The 13,899-nt window shown below is 30.1% G+C and overlaps 3 protein-coding genes across 3 annotated transcripts; 1 reads left to right on the forward strand and 2 right to left on the reverse strand.

Moving 5' to 3' along the window:
- Positions 1-1,295: 1,295 nt before the first annotated feature.
- On the forward strand, positions 1,296-2,508 carry LOC108468159 (calmodulin-like protein 3). The gene has a single exon (XM_017769034.2). It carries the CDS (start codon positions 1,529-1,531, stop codon positions 1,985-1,987), a length of 459 nt encoding a protein of 152 aa, XP_017624523.1. The 5' UTR covers positions 1,296-1,528; the 3' UTR covers positions 1,988-2,508.
- LOC108468145 (protein FAR1-RELATED SEQUENCE 3) lies at positions 2,044-5,608 on the reverse strand. Its single transcript, XM_017769014.2, has 3 exons — positions 5,399-5,608; positions 3,692-4,114; positions 2,044-2,555 (listed from the first exon to the last, which is right to left on the reverse strand). Exons 1-3 carry the CDS (start codon positions 5,429-5,431, stop codon positions 2,334-2,336), a joined length of 678 nt encoding a protein of 225 aa, XP_017624503.1. The 5' UTR covers positions 5,432-5,608; the 3' UTR covers positions 2,044-2,333.
- A 3,206-nt stretch (positions 5,609-8,814) lies between these two features.
- LOC108487193 (uncharacterized) lies at positions 8,815-9,703 on the reverse strand. Its single transcript, XM_017791469.2, has 2 exons — positions 9,668-9,703; positions 8,815-9,558 (listed from the first exon to the last, which is right to left on the reverse strand). Exons 1-2 carry the CDS (start codon positions 9,673-9,675, stop codon positions 8,973-8,975), a joined length of 594 nt encoding a protein of 197 aa, XP_017646958.1. The 5' UTR covers positions 9,676-9,703; the 3' UTR covers positions 8,815-8,972.
- Positions 9,704-13,899: the final 4,196 nt, after the last annotated feature.

Below are 13,899 nucleotides of genomic sequence, written 5' to 3' on the forward strand. Positions count from 1 at the left end.
TTCAAAGTGCCGTAATTTGGGGCTCTTTCCTTATCAATATGGATTGTAAACATTACTCCGGAAATATCCAGACAAGGTAATAATCAAATTGAAATTAAAACATTGGGTAGAAGAGAAGAGGCATGGGACGAAGCAGCAGAAGAATTGTGATATAAAGATGGATCTTTACATGATGTATGGAAAACCCAAAGCATTAGAAGGAATGGGATTTAGGGCGGATTTGGATGGGTGCTTGGGGTGGTGTGTTTACATTACAGTGTTGTTACTTAAGTATCTAATTTTGTTGTTATGTTTTTATACTAATTTACATATTTAAACTCATCTTTAGAACCGATTATGGTCAAATTCAATTAGTGAAATTAAATGGGTGAGAACTGGAAATCATATTGCTGACAATCTACTCTTTTTCTTTTTCCGCTTTCTGATCTCTAAATTAAATAGAACTAGCAAAAATGATGGATGAATATGATGTATTTTTATTTTTATTTTGTTAATATTAATTATTCTCTTTTCAGTTTTAATTAATATTTTTGTTTTCAAGAAAAAATGTTGTAATAGATATTTTAAATATGATTGTTCTTAAATTAAACTAATTGTAAAAAAAAAAAGAGGTTAAAAAGTAAGGTAAAAGGATGTATTAGATAAAGCTAGAATAAAATCAATTTAATTTGAATCGGATTTGAATAAAATATTTAATTCATTCTAGAAATATTGAAATTAATTAATGTATAATATTTAGATTAATTTGTGAATAAAATAAAATAACAGTACTAAATATATTACAATTATTTATTGTGATGTTATCATTAATTGTGAGTTAGTATCAAGTTGATATGTGACATTAACTTAATAAATAATATTATTAATATATACAACTAATGGTGATAATAAATTATGTATATTAAAATAAAATTTATAAAATATATTAAAATGAAATTTTGGTTAAGTGGTAAGTTTTAAGATTTTATCAACTTAATTGATGTGGGTTTAAATCCAATCATATATATATTTTACCATTATTTTAAATAAAAAGATTATTAATATAACTCAATGAAGTATATAGATTTTAAGTAAGGTGATTGAAAACATTATGTGTAAGTAGAACCTCAATCCATTCAATGTTACCTTTGGTTGGCAATGACATCATGGCAAGTCTCCAAGTGTTCAGCATTTTTGCCTCCATTTATTAACGGTCCAATTCTAAAATGACCGAACATATGCCTAATTTTAGCCCAATTCTATCACTTTTTTTTAACTTAAAAAGCTTTTCACATCCACAAAAGGAAAACCTCTCACCTTGTTATTTATTAACAACTGATTTCGTTAGGCTTGTTTTAGTGTGCATCCTTTATATCCCTCTCTTCTTTCTTCACAATTGTAAACAACAATCAACACTAATTCTCCATTGATTTTCCTTGTTAATTACCTTTCCCATCTCTCTCAATAGTCCAATTTTCATCTTTCTCTTATCATTTTTGCTCTAAGGTGGTGTATTTTGGTTTGGGTTTAGTTTTGTTTGATAAAAGAAATGGATCTAGTTGAGCTTCGCAAGGTGTTCCAAATGTTTGATAAGAATGGAGATGGCAAGATCACAAAGAAAGAGCTTAGCGATTCACTCGAGGAGTTCAGTATTTTTCTTTCCGATAAAGAAATAAACCAAATCATTGATAACATTGATGTGAACGGAGATGGTTCTGTAGATATCGATGAATTTGGTGAATTGTATCAAATGATGGTGAATGAGAGGAACGAAGAAGAAGAAATGATGGAAGCATTTAATGTCTTCGATCAAAACGGAGATGGATTCATCACATTTGAGGAGTTGAGGTCGGTTCTATCATCATTAGGGTTGAAGCAGGGAAGAACTATTGAGGATTGCAAGAATATGATAACAAAAGTAGATCAAGATGGAGATGGTAGGGTTAATTTCGAGGAGTTCCAGCAGATGATGAAAGGTGGTAGCTTTGCTGCCTTAAGTTCAAGTTAATAGTCAAAATACATATATATATATATGTCTGTGTGCATATATGTACGCATAGAAAATATTAAGAGATGTTGGTTTGACATTAATGTATCTAATTTCTAATCATACAACTAAATTGTTCAAAATTACAAAACTATTTCTATTTTCCACCTTTTTACTAGCAAAATCAACCCACAAGAGAATCATGAAGCTCCAATTTCATCTAACAAGATGCTTTTTAGTTTGATTGCACAATGTCAAATGTTAAGCATCTTGACTAAAACAAAATGATCCTAAAGAATTTTGTACATGATTAAAAGCTTCCAAGAAACCAAATATACAAATCTAATCATAGCATTAATTGGTCAAGTTAAATACCAAGGCTACCTGCGCTACGGTGCGTAAATCTCTGCCTTTGAGCTTCGAGTTTCCTAACATTGTCTACTATAACTTCAATCTTTGAAGATAGTTCTTCTGTTTGCTTCTCAACGTTGTTAATGAACGCAAACAACTTTTCTCGATAAGCTGAACATAATTGCTCTTGATGCGCTAACTCCATCGTGAGTTCTTCAATTTTCTTGTCCTTATCACCCTAAAAACTCAAAAAAAGCCAATCATTGCCAGCAGCAGCAGTGAATAACGGAGGAATGTTATACTGTTATGCAAGTATATAGATATTTAACAACCACAAGCAAATAATTACATTCGGCTAACAAGAGAAGAAAAGAAAAGGTCCCTACTCTTACAATCAAAGAATCATCCTTCACCTTATCAGATAAGAACACCTAAGTTCCCAAAGAAAGCTTATAATGTGACTCTGCAGAAAGCGTGTTAATGATACACTCAGCGCACTTATACTCTTCCTGAAGCTAGTTCAACAAGAAGCAGCGTATTGCATGACATCAAATATCCTAGTCCAATACATAGGAGAATTTATTTTCATTTATACACATCTATAAATTAGAAAGCTTCCAGGGGCATTTTCAGTGATGACCAATTCAAAGGAACAAAAGCAGAAGTTGTAACACCAAAATTATCATCTATCCCCAGCTTTAACCAATGGGGCCCGCAGCATTGATACTTCATATATTGTAAAACAAACTTTACGCAGGAATCATGTTCAATTCTAGAAAATAATTGGTCACCGAAAAAATTCAATCACAGCCATTAATCTCAATGAGGGAAAATTTCACCCACCCCACAGCATATTCTATAATTTTAAATTATCTAAAAATATCTGCCCTCTATATAATATTTACTAAGAAAAGCTGAAATTGTCCATGCCAAACAATTAGCACCAAGCCAAAAACATGAAAACCAGAAATAGGAACATTCTACTTAATGCGCAAAGAAAGTAAAAACAACAAAAATAAAGGAAGAGTCAATGATCTCAAGTATAAGATTCAAAAACAAAGTTCAAGACATTTAAACTCTATTTGATATATATATATATATATATACTCCTTTTATCTTAGTCCAAATTAAGTTGTCATAATTGACTTTTTTGGGTGGTCAAACTTTTTTAACATTGACTTATTATTTTTAATATTTTAATTAACGATATTTAAAAATCACTAAAAGTTTTTAACTATATTTTTTATCAAAGTTCTAAAATTGATGACTAAAAGTCAAAACGCAACAAGTTTATTGGGAATGAGAGACTAATATAATATATAATATAAAACAATTAGAAGTATTTTTCTTATATAGAACTTTATAGAACCTCACCGTGGTATTGAATCCATTGGTTGTGATCATAAGGGGATGATTATGCTCCTTTTCAAATCTTGTAACAACCCATTTTCCAGTCTTTTCCATCTTAACCAAAATAGTTGCCTTGCAACCTTCTCGTGCACTAGGACGTGGCTTTTTCTCTTGTCCTAGTGTGCCCTTATGATTAGGAGAGAAACCCTGTTTGTTGCATCCTAGACGACGAGCAAGTGTTCTTCCATCAATCCCCGAACGACGACGCTGCATAATTCGCACCACAAATCCTATCCGTCTGGCATACTCTATGTAGAATTTCTTAGCATCATCTTCAGATTCAAATTCCATACCCACATACGGTTCTAGGATTTCGCTTCCTTCTGGTTCAGCTGTTTTTTCTTCAACTGAGCTGTCTGCTTTCCCACCTTCTTTGTCCAAATCCCACTATTACCAAAAAAGGAAAAGAAAAGAATCAGACCTTCTAACCTCGTTTTTAACATCAAGCAAAATGACAAGTTTATATAATTTAAAAAGGAAAATAATAGTATGGTGCCTTTTCATGCTATGCAAATCATAATTTTTATAATAATTTGCTAGCAACAAATCATATGACACGTCAGAAACAGTTCTCAAAACTTTTCAAGTGGTCAGATGAACCACAAGATATGCACGTTAATTCAGTGACCACTAGTAGGAATGGGTTCAAATCCAAAGATGTAAAGGACTCAACAAGAAAATTCTAGAATCAAGTGAAAGTGATAATTTACACAAACATACAAAAGATATAACTTACCGATGGACATTAAAGAAAGAAACAAGGAAATGCTCAAGATCCTACTGTTTTGGTTTCAGCTATGACTAAGAAAAGGAAATAAACTAATTAAGCTAAGGAGGATGCTTAAAACCCAATTCCTTAGATGAAAGTGTCAAATTAAAAGTATAGGATGATGACAACAATACCGTTATTTGGAATGCCATTATTTAGACAGTTCTTCAACCAAGACTTGGCAACAGTAACAACAAAGAGACATATGATTAACTGAGGTAACCGTAGAATTCAGTCTATTCCTTTGTCTAGAGGACTGAGTGAGGACCTGAATAACAGAATATGAAACGCAGCTCGTATAGGGACATCAAACAATACCTTCACCAAAATGGTATATTCATAAAAACCAGAACTGAGCACAACAAATGCAGCATCAATAGGTAACTAAATTCCATAAAATTAGTTAGCCAATCTTCATTGCAAAATCAATATCACCATAATCATTTACAAAACCCTTTCCTTCATTTTTCTACAGGGCTTTCTTCCTTCCTTCCACCATCCAACTACAACAAAACAGATTGGGTAGGGTATTTAGGCAGAACAATCCAACTTAACTATATTCATTGGACAGATACTCCTAAATCACACCAACAATTACAATTTTATTTTCCTTAAAAGAAAAAAAACCGTCATTAAATTTTGCATACCCCGAATACTCCAAAATTAAGCATTTGTTTCCCAATAGTTTCTGTCAAGAAAAACCCTAAAATTCGTAACCTCAAAGAAAGATAACCCATAAAAATTACCTATGAAGTACGCGTATTTCCTCACTCCGAGAAGAGATGGGTGTGTTAGAGGAAGATTAGAGTGAATTATTGGAGGCAATCTAGGTGGGTTATTTTAAGTGAAGATTATAAATAAATAAGAATCGCAGCGTTGAAATTTTAGAGGGAAAAACTTACTGAATGAAGAGTTTCTTCTGATCCGAGAGACATCCAAAGATAATTTGAAAGTCGCGATTGATTCTCTGATCCGATGCAGCCGAAAGGCGAAAAGGAATACTAAGGCCCGGCTCGATTTGAAGATGATGGATTGTCAACCGTTCGATTACTATGCGTTAGTAATTTATTTTTCATAGAATAAAGATATAATACATAGCAGAAGATAGTGATGCTCATATTATAAAATAATTGGAGGCTGCTTATTAATGTTGGTTTGGATGGATGGTGTGGTGAGGTGTCGTACAGTGTATTTAATTTTTTTTTTATATTATAGTATTGTTATAGTATTTAATTTTATTATAATTATTGTTTTTACATTAACTGTAGATAAATGCATCGTTCATCCAAACTTACGTTAAGTTTGTTTCGTAATGATATATATAGAGAGTTCAGTCATGATGTTTTTAGTAGATTGACTCAATAATTAAATAATATTATAATTAATAATTGAAAAGTTGGAACTTAAGGGTACATAAGGTTTATATGTCAATTTTTTTTAATTAGACTTTTAGATCTTTTTAATTTTATTTAGGGAAATAAGTTGTTTTTGAAGAGAGAGTGTGAAAGTGTATTCAGCTAGGTGTGCTTTTTGCACAGTTGGCAGGAAAACGCACCTAGCTGGGCACTCTCTCCCTTTAAGTTGCAGTTTTTTTTAATATAATTAATTTCTTTGGTCGAAGGGTTAAGTGTTAGTAATTTTGTCATTAAGTCCCAAGTTCAATTTTCACTCATATTTATATTTTTTATTTCATGTTGTTTAAAGATGTTTCTTCTTCTTCTTCTTCTTCTTCTTCTTCTTCTTTTAATTAAGATTTTTAACATATAAGCTTCCTTATTTAAATGATTAAATAATAATGATTTCATCATTGAGATTAGGGATGTGTAAAATTCAATTCGATTTGAAAATTTTGATAAAAAAATTAAATTTAGAATTAAATAGTTCGAGTTATTTGAGTTAATCAAGTTATTCGAATCAACTCGAATAAAAAAATAAATTTTTCTGTTTAACTCAAATATGAATTACACAATTCGAGTTATCCAAAATCAGAATAAGAAAAGGCAAAACTACGTCGTTTTGATAAATATTTACCCATTAAGTTAAAAAGGCAAAATCATTATATTGTTTATGTAGTTAAATAATTTTATACATCGTCTACTAATTAAATAATCAGTATATGTAAACGCAACATTGAGTATAAACAATAAGATTCGTTAACTCAACTTGACTTGACTTGAATTTTTTTGACTTGATTCGAAAAAAATCAAATCGAGTTAGGTTGTTAAAATAAGATTCGTCAAATTGACTAACTCAAATTTTTTTTACTCGATTCGACTCGACTCGATTGAATACTCATCCCTACTTGAAATATAGGTTTAATTCTCCTTTTCTAAACACATTTGTAATTTTTATTTCATACTGTTTCAATTTTTAATTAATAAATATATATTTTTTCAATTTTTAATTCACTCTTTTAATTAATAACTCTTTTATTCATAAAATCAAATAATAAATATGTAATTATATAATAAAAATATATTTTTACATATATAATTATATTAAAATATTTGAAATTAATAACCCTTTATATATAATATAAACATCAACTAATTTTTTGATATATTTTTCTTTATATATAATATTTATATGTCAAATATTTATTTTCTCCATGTATATTGTGGGTATGGTGATTTCTAATATTATAAAATGAAATAATTATTTGAATATAATTATTATTTTAATATGTAAAATATTTCAAATAACATTGTTTTTCATCTACATTGTGAGTATGATATTTCAAATATTTTTATATGTGAAATATTTTATTTAATTATTTAAAACATCATTATGTTTATATGTAAAATAGTTTAAATACATATACAAAAATATTTACTACAGTCTTGATATTGATTGAAAAATAAATATTACACATATAAAAATTATATTTACTAAAAAAATTGACATATTTTTCAAATTTAGCCAGAATTTAACTACAAATTATTTGAACCTTAATTATACGTGTTCAATCGGTCTCTCCATTAGTTCAACATAACCTTATATAGATTGCATTAGAACGATAAATGAAAATGACATTAAAAATAGATAAAACGTATCATTATCTATAGTGAATGCAGTTTCTCATTGTGAGTAAGAGATAACTTAGAGATTAAAATAAATTAATTTCTTTGAATTATTATTTAATTGATTGTAATTAAATAATTAAAGTTTGAGGAAAAGTTAAATTAATTAGTTATCGTAGTTTTGTATCAATTTTAGTACGGTAAAGACTTCGTGACTTTAATGAAATTAGAATTGGATTGAGAAAATAATTTAATTTGAAAATTAATTAAATTTTAATTAGTTAAATAAACAAATTTTTGGAAATAAAAAATTGGTTGTTGGGTTGGATAAATCAAATGTGTAAGTTAGAAGTCTAGATAACACATATAATTATATTCAGTCAATGAGATAGGCCCAATGAGCCCATCTCATCTAATGCCCACTAATAAGTGAGTGATTAAAGCATTTAATTAAGTGACCATAATAAAAAACAAAATAATTGAATGATTATTTTTATAATTTTCTAAATAAAATGATGCGCATGCATGATTTTATTTGGTACGAAGGAGAAATCAAATTGAGAGAAGATGAAAATGATTGCAAAATTTATATTGAAATGAGCTAACTTTTAAAAATTTTATTTGATCTTTCATTTATTTTTTTTTATTTTTTTAGTCTTTAAATTTACGTTGTTTTTCAAACCATCCTTAAATGGTTGGAAAAGTTAACGTTTGTTAATTTTGTGACGTGATATCTACGTGATTTCAACAATTAATTAATTTTTAAAAAATTGAAAATTCAAAAATTATAAAAATATTAAAAAATAGAATTATTTAAAAGTATAAAAATATAAAAATTTAATTTAAAAAATTAATTGCTAACGTGACATACATGTGGCAATCTACATGTATGCCACATCAGCAAAATTAACATATCATCTATTTTAGGGTAATTTGACAAATAATATAAATTTAAGACTAAAATAGACGAAAAATGAAATGGATGACTAAATTAACCATTTATTTTTATAAAGCTAGAGGACTAAAAATGTTATGCCAATATATGACCAAGCTTCCTCAATACCCACTTTATTGAAAGTGTGTATGAAAATTGAAATATTACACATGCACACTGCCAATAAGGTTAAATGGGTTGACAAATCTCGGTATAGTATAATTTTACAAATAGTAAAAAAAATATAGTCAATATATCAAATACAAACTCATAAATTAAATAAAAATGTTATTTATTGATATTATAGATTAAATTTTGATTCCAGTGCTCATAATGTTCCTCTAAATTTATAATGAAAAAAATATTAAAAAAAAAAAACACTTCAATTATATAAAAAATGGACTCTTTAGATCCTCTCCATTTGAACCCTTTTACCTAAGCGAGTTCCACACTTTTATTTAAGAAACAAAGAAGAAATATTGCATATTTGAACATGATGATGATGATGATCATTGTTAATGATTATTTCTTGTCTACTTTTCTTTGAACATTCCTGACGGAAGTGAATATTGCAGTCATCATAAAGGGGACGTAAATAGAAAGCGCAAGGAGCACAATGGCAATCAGTGCTCCGGCAGCCCTCCATGCATGGACACTCCTACAAGAAAGCTTTCCCACCTTGATTTGGATCACATCCACCATGGATACCGTAAGGAATATGCATCCGAAAACCGACGCCCACACCGACAACATCAGCATTGAGAATCTCACACTCTGGTTACGGGTATTCTTGAAGTCCTCTTCTTGGCAAATGGTGACATGGATTTTAAGTGCCTTGGCTACCAGGCTCGACAACAGGAAGCAAGCGAACGACACCACTTCGTTCACCACCAGCCGCCTCGCGTTCCCCACATCCGCGTCGCATTCAGTGCGGTTCTCGAGGCTACGCTCGCCTTGACGTGCCATCGATAACCCCACGAAGACGGCCAGCGTGAAGAGCGAGTTCACGTTCACAAGGTCATCTAACGCTTTCTGGTGAATTTCTCGCAGATTTTCCAACGGTCCTTTATCATCGGTGGGGGTGGAAGCTTCTAGATCGCCGGCTCCACTGTAGAATAGTGAAAAGAAAACTATGGATAAAAATTCATACAAACCAAAACAATTAACGTATAAGTAAACATAATGAGACATGGAAGAGAAGCTAGCCATTAGCCAACCTTGGCATTGCTGAATTCCTTTTTTCTTGGTCTAATTTGGCCGTTCTAGCTTAAGGGGTTTTATAGATTTCATTCAAGCATGTGCCTTGTTTTTTAAGTAAAATAATGGTGAAGATAGTATAATAATCAAAAAGTGAAAAGCTGGGTGTTTGATACCTTTTTTTTATTCTCTGATAAACCAGAGAAGTTAAAGACATAATATAGAAAGGAAATGTTCCCAAGGATCCACTCGATAGGCTACCTAGTAGAAGCTTACATTGTAATTTAATCAATATATTCTGATTTTAGTTTTAAGGGTTTGTATTTGATCTACTATATATTATTATGATTAATAAACTGAATAATGTAATATTTTTTACAAAAATTTTCAAAATATTTCAAAAATCATAATAGGTTGTATTAAACCTTAAAAATTTCTCTTTTTCCTCCAAGCGTACTCCTTATATTTGGTTTTGTCCAGCGGCGACGTCAGTCTTCAGGTTGGTTATCGCTCGCTTTTTTCTCCCTCCCATTAACTCTTTCTTTCTTTCTTTTTCACATTCACTCCACATGTCTTCTATCTTTTTTAGTTTGCATATCTATTTTGTAGCTATCTTTGTTTTCTTCATAAGTTGTGATGGATAGATGATAATACTTATCGTTTGCTAAAACTCCATTGGCCACCAGTAGTTTTTCTTGGAAAGTGGGTGGCTCTTCGACATCTTCTTAATCTGTTTCTGTTTCGAGAATATTTCAGAATAATAAATGATTTCACGAGTCAATTTAGCCCCATGTTGTCTTGAGTTTTATATGTTTTTTTGTTTAATTGTTTTTCCATTGGTTAATAAATTTTTAGTTTTAGAAGTTTTTGTCTGCTCTTGTAGCATGATTTTTAGTTTTGCTTATGCTGAAATCTTACTTTTACAAGTGATTTTAGGAATGGTTTTATTGTCGTCCTCTATAGTTTGGTGAATGCTCGATTCTTTTGTTGATTTTTGCTCGCTGTTTTAGACTATCCGATGCTGATTTCATTATCATGTTAAGTGATTGCAATCACTCCATATATGTCGTGCTTGAGTTGTGACAAAGCCAATTGTCAACGTGTCATAATGTTCTATTGAGATTGAGGCTAAAGCCTTTATTATATTGATGAAGTTTGTTCTTTACCATCTATGAGGAGTGTTTGTTTTTTTTTTCAAAAAAAAAATCCAAAAATCCAAAATGAATCATATTATTGCTAGTAATAAACTAAAATATTTTAAAAAATAGTAACAATGATCAAGAGGTATATGTTTCTCCTACCTTCCTTTTAAAAATAGTAAAGTACCTTAAAAATGACCAAAGGATAAATGTTGCTTCATTAGAGACTGCATGAGAATTTTGCCTTTCTTGGTTAGGGGGATGGGGCTGAGGAGGGGCTATAAAGCACAAAAAAGATAAAAGGAAATAATAAAAAGTGTAATCCAAGCTGGACATGATAAATTAATAATATATACAAATGATTTAAAATTTATATAAATATATAAAAGTAGAATACATTAAATAAAATAATAAAATATACAAAAAAATAAAATAAGATTTTTTTATTTTCGATTCTTAGTTTTGTTTTTTATATAATACCTAGAATTACTCATAGTTTTTTTTTAAGATAATACGTTTGAAGACACTCAAATATACATCCTTTTGTATTGACAACAATACCGATATTAATCAAACTAATATTCAATCGACATGAAATAATAATTAAAGCAAAAAAAAATACAAATAATTAATTTTATGCTTGAGAAAGCATATAAGAAAGCATACCGGTAACACTCTACATGACATACATGTCATAATGCGTTTGCTATAGTAATTAAATTTAAAGGTTAATACGTGGTTTGTCTTTTAAATTTGTCTAAAATATTTAGTTTGTATTGATTTTTTTTGTATTTAGTTGGTATTTGAATTTGTATTTCATCATCTAAATTGGTACCTCCTCACAAATACTCTTAGTTTGTGTTAACGTGGAACTGATGGTAGTTCCTCAATATAACAGATGGCGAACATAAGTTAAAAAAATTAAAAATCTTTTAAAAAGTATAAAATTTTGGACAAATTTAAATATCAACTAGATATTTTGAATAAATTCATAAGGACAAAACTATATTTTAACTTTTAAAAGTATGTAACAGAATACAAATTCATATATCAATTAGGTAAAAAATTTCAAATACCAACTAAATATAACCAAATCAAAATTACCTATTAAAATTAGGATGTCAATAATCGAATCGCCCAAAAAATGTAAATATAATGTTTGATGATTAACTTAGAAATCACAAAAAAAAAATTAAAAAAATTATCAAATTCAACAATAAAGTTTCTAAAGCCTATGTAGTATTGCCTCAGCCCAACTAACTTGCGCACACTCTTCTGTCACTCTTGCGCATCCTCCGATTACCATGCCATCACCATCTCGCACAATGGCCCATAAACTAGCATCCCGTCCGGTTAAATCTAACGTATCTCTCTCTACTTTAAAGTGATATCGGTTTGGCTTGATCGAATTTAAAAAAAAAATTCAGCTGCTTATTAAATTCGGTTCGATTCAATCTAGTTTTTAACTTTTTTATGTTAATTTTTATTTTCCTTTTTAGATATGTTGAGTAATTTTTCTGTTATATCTCATTAGAAGGGACAATAGAATATTTATATATATAGTTACTGTTCATAGAATTGACGTTCTTAGTAGACTTTATGGATCCTGGACACGTGTACTGCTCTAGGTTGCCTGTTGGACACTCCTTGAGCATCTACGAACCGAGATCGTGAGCTCCCCTTTTTAACAGCCCCTGACATGTACGAGCAGGACCCGCGAGCTCCCTTTCTAAACACCCCTTGCAAGCTTCATACTATAAGGCACGCACGTAACCATTTGGTGGGCCCTACTTAGGTCGGGAATAGGCGATCCAAATCTTATCTAATTTTCGGATCGGTGATCATAAAAATATAACAAGACATTCTTTTAATAAAATAAACTTAACATATTTTTACTAAAATAAACTTTGTTTTATGTTTTTTAATATTATATGACAAAAATTTAAGATTTTTTCATAAATATTTCTAAAAACAATGATTTTTCATAAACTTTAAATTATTTTCACTATTTTTAAATATAAAACATTTATTTTCTATCATAAAAATTAAAATTAATTATATATTAAATAAAAACAAAATTTAATTTAAATAACCACGATTTTAGACATACATTCTATAAATCTTCCAAACACTTCAATAATTTGAAACGCATCAACGCCTCCAATTCATTTATTTAATGTTAGAATTGAAACGCGTCCAACATCATTAATTGCTAATTATCTTTGTACAATTCTATATCAAAAAATCTTTTCATACTGCTGATTAAAAAAAAAAAAGATTTACTTTTTTCGAGTAAACTATAAATGTAGTCACCCATATTCTTTTAAGTTCATATTTTCGTTATTGAATTTTTAAAATTATTATATGATCAATAATATTATCGATTTATTATAATATGATTACTCATCCATTAACTTTCATTATAATGTATAAAAACAAATTGGTGTGACATGTTAATATCTTCATTTTATATGAATTTTGTTATACATCAGTAATTACTGACTCGAGACATACTAGGGATCCGGGTCTCCGACCCATGACCCGGATAGGTCCCATCAAAAGATTAAGTGCGAAGCAAGCCACAAAAGGACAACAAGGCGAGCTCTTGGACCCTGCTCGTAGAGCGAGCTCACGGGCTCAGCTCGTAAGACAAAACCAATGACCCAGCTCGTAACACAAGGCCATAGATCCAACTCGCGAGGACTCGGCCTGAGAAGGGGCATGAGATCCGAGCCACCCAGATATGTATTTAGTAGGTACAAAGCCCACCCAGAATGTCAATCCCAGGAACAGAAAGGACCATGTGCTCCGTAGACATGTGCCTAGCAAACCTGGAGTTCACAGAGAATGTCGTACTAAAGGCAGCGGAGTCAAGACAAAATAGTGGGGTTCTATCATAAGCTGTAATAGCTTCTATAACAACATGTATAAATACCCAAACACTCCTATCAATAACATACGAGAAAATATTAAGCGTGGAAGAACTTTCGATCATCAGATTTTTTCGAGTTTGATTAAGTTTTCTTTAGTTTTCGAAGCAAATGGCTTACTTGAACGAAAATTTCCCTTTCAACTCTTCATCAAGACAGGCCAAAACGTCAGGTTTCGATGAC

This window comes from Gossypium arboreum, chromosome 7, assembly GCF_025698485.1.
Source record: "Gossypium arboreum isolate Shixiya-1 chromosome 7, ASM2569848v2, whole genome shotgun sequence".
NCBI classification, from domain to species: Eukaryota; Viridiplantae; Streptophyta; class Magnoliopsida; order Malvales; family Malvaceae; genus Gossypium; species Gossypium arboreum.